This window comes from Pseudozyma flocculosa (assembly GCF_000417875.1).
Source record: "Pseudozyma flocculosa PF-1 unplaced genomic scaffold scaffold00014, whole genome shotgun sequence".
NCBI classification, from domain to species: domain Eukaryota; kingdom Fungi; phylum Basidiomycota; class Ustilaginomycetes; order Ustilaginales; family Ustilaginaceae; genus Pseudozyma; species Pseudozyma flocculosa.
Window position 1 is genome coordinate 729206 of NW_006920882.1, and position 6180 is coordinate 735385.

Sequence of the window (6180 nt, forward strand, 5' to 3'; positions counted from 1 at the left end):
GTCGTACTCGTCGAGCCTGATGCCCGAGGCGCCCCTGGCAGCGGTGGCGCCGGTGCCGAGGGCCCGTTCCCTCTCCAGCCGCTCGCGCTCCTTCATCTGCGCCTTGAACGCCTGGATGCTGTCGACTGCGCCGCCGAGGTCGTCCTTGGACCTCGAGAGCTCCGGGTCGGCCTCCTTGCGCCGGCCAAAGGAGCCGAGGCCTGCGCCCTTGGACGGCGTCGCCAGCGGCGAGCTCGTGTCCTCGTCCATCCAGGCCGGCGAGTCGGCGCCGTCGCCGTCGCCCATCCAGGACGGCACGCCCTTGCCGCCGCCGCCTCGCTCTCGAGGGAAGCGTTCGCCCCGGAGCCGTTCGCCCGCGCCATTGGCATAGCCCGACGATCGCGAGAGGCCGAGGCGGTCCTTGTCGCTGGGTTTCCTCCAGTCCGAGGCGAGGTCGGCGCCGCCCGTCCTCCTGGTCCTCGGAGACTCGATCGCCTCTCCGGCCTCGTCGAGGTCGTCGTCTCCCTCGAGGCCGCCCGGCCTCCTCCTGCCGTCGCGGAGGCCTCCAAAGTCGCGCCCGTTGCCGGTCCTCTCGCCCTCGCCAGCGCGGTCCCGCATCCCGCTCCGGGGTCGCTCGTCGCCAGACCCGGCCAGGTGGGGCGGCGCATCTCGGTCGCGGTTGCGTTCCTTGCCGAACGAGGTGGAGCGCTCCGAGAGCGGAAACTGTGGTGGACGTGGGTCATCGGTGGCATGCACGGTCAGCCTCCCTGATCCGACGCCGGCGCTGTGGACCAGACGGCTGCGGTCCGGACTCACCCTTCGAAACTCGGACGGACTGTCGGGCCCGCCGTCCCGGGGCCCGCGCGGCTCCCGCTCGCGCCCGCCGAGCCCTGGCGTGCTGCCTGCGGGACGGAATGTGCCGCTCGCCGAGATTTGGCCAAAGGGGTTCTTGCCCGAGGGGGCAAAGTTTCGAGAGGGCAGCGCTGTTGTGCGAGGATGTGGAAGGATCAGGCAGACAGACGAGATGGCGGGGGGATCAGCGCTGCTCCGATTCCTTCGTAGCCGAGCGGTGCGGACAGCAAGGCTCACCTCCAAGGCGGAGACCTCCCTCGCCCTTGTCCCGGTCCTCCTGTCGCCTTCCGAAGCTGCATCGACGAAGAAGGGGCCTGGATGTCAGCGCGGCTGCCGCGTGATTGGGCGGCCATCACACCGGCTCTGATGCTTACCGTGCGCCGCCTTCTCTCTTGGGCCCGAAGCCGCCCAGAGCACCGCCAATCAGGCCGCCGCTGTGGGCCGCGGCGCCGCCTTCGCCCTGGTCGGCGTCGGCGTGGGCCGGTGATGGCGAGGCGACCGACTCGTCGAGGTTGCGCCGAGGCGAGTCACGGTACTGGTAGGGCGTCGACTTGTGCTGGTAGGGCTCCCACTCGCTGCGAAGGCGGGCGAGAAGGGTCATGGGGGAGCGGCAGACGATGGCAGGTCAGATTGCTGCCGAGACAGGGCATCGGAGCGGCGGTGCCAGCAGCTGCTAACCGTCCGCCCTGCGGAATGAGGAAAGGGGGGCGGGGCGGGGCGGGGCGTGCAACGTACCCGTACCAGTCTCGCAGGGGAGCCATTCCCTGTGGCTGCGAGACGAGGGGGCTGGTGCTGTAGGCCAGCAGCGTGGCTCGGCTGTAGGTGCGAGGGCAGTTGCTCGGCCTGAGCCTGTTGGATGTTGCTGCGGCGACCGGTGGCTGGGCGGCATGTTCGGCGGCTGCCTCGACGGGGCTTGCTTGGGCGGAGTTGGAGAAGGGGTTCGGCGGCAGGGATGAGGCTGCGGGCGCACGATGGCCGAGCCCTGGCGGTGGTCCAGCTGCGGGGGCGTGGTAACAGAGCGGGTGAAGACGGGAGCGTCAGGGACGAGGGAGCGGCACGGGGGGATCAGCAGGGTTGATCGAAGGAGGTGCGCGGCCGAGGTGGTGTGAGCGACTTCTGGACTCACTCGTCGCCATCACGAGGTCGGCGAGCTGAACCCGGGCTGCGAAAGCTCGTGCGTCAGGGAGAGGGCCACAGGAGCCTGGCAGAGGGAGGTGGGTTGCGTGCCTGCGACAAGGCTGCGTGCGCGAACAGAGCAGCTGGCAGAAGAGACCGTCGGCCGAGCTGGACAGTTGGAGATGTGCTCGCCCGGGTCAGAGCTGCCGCACGAGGTCGACCGGTGAGAACGAGGCTTGGATCGGTCGGATCGCCGCGGGGGATGTCAGGTTGAGCGCGATGCTGGTTCGCTCCTCTTCGGGGCTCTGACAGATGGGCGTATGGCGAGAGGGGCCGCTCGTAGATCGATCTCTGCGGCAGGCGTAGACGTGTAGGAAAGAGAGTAATGGCGTCGATAAGGCCCTGATTGTTGGTCGTTGCAGCGGGTGCCTTGGTCTGGCTGATAGAGTGGATGACGGCGACGGCGGCGGCGGCTGTGCGGCGGCAATGCGAAGGTGTAGTCTGAGAGCTGTGGTTACAGAAGAAGATTCCAAGACGGCCGGTGCCGATAGAGCGATGCGATCGTGGCGGTGATGGTGGTGGTGGTGGTGGCATCGAGGCCGAGGCGGCAGCAACCAAGGCCAACAGCGGCCCCGCCGCCCTCAGGCCGGCAAGCGCGTGATCGAAGCCGGCCTGGCCCTGGCGGCGGGCAGACAGATAGAGCACAAGCCAACCCCGTGCCTGCCTCTGCCTGCCTGCTGCGCGCCCGCTGCCCAGCCCACGCGCTCGGATCCGCCAGCCTGCCTGCCCGCCTGCCTCACAAACACGCCTTGGACCCTGGCTGCAGCGTGCCGCCAGGACTTCCTGGGACGACTTCCTGGCACGGCCCCACCCCAACCTGGCCCAACCTGGCCTGGCATAGCCTGGCCTGGCAGCTTGGACTCGACGACAGGCGTGGAGAACGAGAGCGGTGGCGAGCGACTACAGGGCGATGGATGTACAGCGATGGGGGGTCGCTTGCTTTTTCGGGGGACATGGCACGGGGGCGCCCAACGCCACCCGATCGGAGCGGGACCTGGATCACGCGAAGCCGTTCTCCTTCCACGGATACTCGAACGCCGGGTCGTCCTTGCGGCGCCACAGCTTCTTCCTGGACGGGGCGAGGGCGAACGGGGGCGGGGGCGATACCGGAGGCGGAGACGGCGTCAGCATCCGGGCGAACCATCCCCTTCTCCTCGGTCCTCCTTCGCCCAAAACCTGGCCGGCCTCGACTCACTTCTTGCCGCTCGTGTCCGAGCACCACACCTCGACGCAGTGCTTCTTGCGGAACTGGCGGATGAAGCGTGGGTCCCACAGCTCCGAGGCCACGCCGAGGTCCTTGCAGCACCGCATCAGGGCGTTGGACTTGGCGCCCTCGGACGCCGTGGGGACGCCCGACGGCTTGAAGAACTCCTGCTCGCCCCGCGCCGTGGCCACGAACCTGTGGCGCAGTCGACGCGGCGCACGCGGGCGGCGACGTGGAGGATGTCAGAAAAGAGGGCTGCCGCCGTGCGCATGCCACACTGATCGCCGCCAACGGCTGTCGCGCTCACCTTCCGTTGCATATCAGCACCCACTCGCGGCTGACGATGCCCTGGCCGACGTTGGTCTCGCTGCGCGGCGCCATGCCCCAGCCTCCAGGCCCAAACGCCTTGTTGAGGATGCGGCGGTACTTGATCTCGGGCAGGTAGATGAGGCCGTCTGCGAGGGGCAGGCGTGAGAGGGAGAGGGCGGTCAGCGTCTAAGTCGTCGGGCGTGCCCGAAGTTCCGGAACAGGCGGCGCGGCGGGTCGAGGCAAGGAAGGGCAGGGCATGGAGCGAGACGAGGGCAGGAGCTGCCAATCTCTGTGGATGGCATGGCGGGAAGCGCGTGGGGGGCGAGAAGCGGGCTTCAATGCGCGGGTTTCTATGCTACAGCTGGACGCGGTATCGGTCCGAGGGGGAGCGCCACCTCGAGGGCATGCGACGATGCTCTCATCACTTCCAGCCTCCCTCGTTGCGGGCCGAAGGGCCGTCTTGCGGGACGCGGCCTGGGAGCAGGCGGCCGAGGCACAAGGCATAAGACGCGCGATCAGCGTCTGCTCGCCGGACTGAGGCCATGGAGCGACTCGACGGCGGCGGCCCATGCGAGGCAAGGCGAGCGAGCCAGAGCAGAGGCAGAGACGGGTCGAGGAGGGGGAGCGGCGGGGAATGGGAGCGGGCGGACGGCCAGACGACGAGGGCAACTCACCTGGCTTGATTTCGACGTCCTGCTCGTTGATGGGGGCGTTGAGGACGTCGACGGCGTCCTTGCTGAAGGACTTTTCGCCCAGTCCGGCGAAGCTGGTGCCCCAGGCCTCGGACGACGATGCGGGGCTGGACCCGGAGGCGCGGCCGACCTGGCCGGGGGCGGCGACGCTAGGGTCGACGTCGGGCGCCGAGGGGCCGAGCTGTGCGGGTCGGCTCGAGTGGTCCTCGGGGGCGTTTGAGTTGCCGGTGGCGGTGTAGGGCTCGGTAGGCTCTGGGTCGGCGGTGATGCTCTGCTTGATCGAGTCGGGGAGCGGGTGGAGGTCGTCGACGCTGGTCCTGGCGGTGGCGGGGGCGGGGCGCTGGTAGGTGCCGCCGGCCTGCTTGGGGCGCGAGCTGTAGACGGGCAGGGTGCACTGCGAAAAGGAGCGGGTGGCGATGCGGGTGGCGTGTCGCGGCGCCAGGCGCGCCAGCGAAGGAAGCGCGTTCATCCCGGGCAGAGGTTGACGCGGGGGCGGAAGGGGGTCTGGTACGGGACGGGCAAGCGAGAGAGCGCAGGGGGCCTCTTTCGATGGAGAAGAGGATACGGGAGATGCGAATGGGACGACAGGGGCCGACGAGCAGGACGGATATGGGACGCAGGGATGGTGGTGAAGAGGCAGGAAGAGGGAGGAGGGAGGAGCCAAGGGTGCGCGGCTCAGTCGCGGTCGACGTCACACAGCCAGAAAGCCAGTCGAGTGGAGGCCCAACGCCGTCTCGATCGTCTCAGGCAGATCAAATCGGGGAGCCATGCTCGGATCGGGCGAGCCCAGAGGTCGGCTGCCCGGCCTGCCTGCCTGCCTGTCCCTCCAACACACGCGGCGTGGCGCCGTCGCGCGTTCTTCTCGATCCCACCACACCAGATCCTGCCATCCTCTGCCGCTCCATTCGCCAGCGAGTACGCCCGTCTCCTCTCCCCTTTCCGTCTTTCCTCCATCTCGACCCCGGGTGAAGCGCCGCGCAGCTGGGCCTGTGTCTCGCGCTCGTCATGTCCGACGCGGCCCCCTCCCCAGTCCCGGCAGAGGCCCAAGAGACCCTCGCCGTCGCCGCCGCCGTCAACGACTCTCTAGAGCAAAACGAGCCCCAGCTCGGCCAGACCGACCAGCAGGACCAGCAAGAAGCGCCGCGCTCCCAGGATCCTCCGGACGCCCAGGAGCTCGCGGAACAGGTCAGCAAGGTCGCCGAAGAGGACGCCGCAAAGGACCTCCAGAACGACCTCTTTGGCGACGACGACGACGACGACGAAGAAGAGGAGGAGCAGATCCGCGCTCGAGTGCGTGCCGGCGCAAGTCGAGGAGGGGAGGGCGACGATGCCGGCAGCAGGGCCGTGGGGCGCGGCGGCGGCGATGACGAAGACGACGACGACGACGACGACGAGGACGCAGGAGTAGTGAGGCAATCGAGGAGAGCCCGCCAGCGCCTTGGCACCGACTCGGCCTCGCCGGAGCCAGGCGCGACGGCGGCGACGACGACGGCCTCGACCTCGCAGGCAGCGCGTGGCAGGGCGGCTTCGCCCATGCGCTCCTCGTCTCCGGCCGCCGCGAGGCGCACCAGCCGCTCGGCGTCGCCACGCACCAGCCCCTTTCGCAGGTCAGCCGAGCTCGAGGACGACGACGATGAGGAGCTGCGCAGGCAGCTCGAGTACAAGGAGGAGGACGACGTCCAGCCGGACGAAAACATCGAGCTGGCGCAGCTCGCGCTGCCGCAGATGCCCGTCCGCCGCACAAAGGAGCACTGGATGGTCCGGATCCCGCACTTTTTGCGCTACGCGACGCAGCCCTTTGACGCCGACACCTGGGACGACGAGGTCGAGGAGGAGATGCTGAGGGACGAGGGCTTCACCACGGGCTTCAGCCATGACGCCGGGGCCGTCAGCCTGCTCCGCACCTCGAACACGATCCGGTGGCGGTACTCGGACCAGGTCGACGACGACGGTCGCCCGCATCCCCGA

The 6180-nt window shown here is 69.1% G+C and overlaps 3 protein-coding genes across 3 annotated transcripts in view; all 3 read right to left on the minus strand.

Moving 5' to 3' along the window:
• The window catches only part of PFL1_04489 (uncharacterized protein), a gene marked incomplete at both ends in the record, with an annotated part of 3848 nt that extends 1881 nt beyond the window's left edge, over positions 1–1967 (minus strand). The window contains 6 exons of the mRNA XM_007882013.1: positions 8–702; positions 796–962; positions 1069–1124; positions 1206–1406; positions 1567–1828; positions 1958–1967. Coding sequence (XP_007880204.1) covers positions 8–702; positions 796–962; positions 1069–1124; positions 1206–1406; positions 1567–1828; positions 1958–1967 — 1391 coding nt within the window. The remainder of the gene's footprint in view (positions 1–7; positions 703–795; positions 963–1068; positions 1125–1205; positions 1407–1566; positions 1829–1957) is intronic.
• Positions 1968–3006: 1039 nt separating this feature from the next.
• Positions 3007–4681, minus strand: PFL1_04490 (uncharacterized protein; the record flags this gene model as incomplete). Its single annotated transcript, XM_007882014.1, has 4 exons — positions 3007–3076; positions 3203–3406; positions 3519–3666; positions 4195–4681. The coding sequence occupies 4 exons, from the start codon at positions 4679–4681 to the stop codon at positions 3007–3009; spliced, it is 909 nt and encodes a 302-aa protein (XP_007880205.1).
• Positions 4682–5993: 1312 nt separating this feature from the next.
• The window catches only part of PFL1_04491 (uncharacterized protein), a gene marked incomplete at both ends in the record, with an annotated part of 1297 nt that continues 1110 nt past the window's right edge, over positions 5994–6180 (minus strand). Inside the window, one exon of the mRNA XM_007882015.1 lies at positions 5994–6023. Coding sequence (XP_007880206.1) covers positions 5994–6023 — 30 coding nt within the window. The remainder of the gene's footprint in view (positions 6024–6180) is intronic.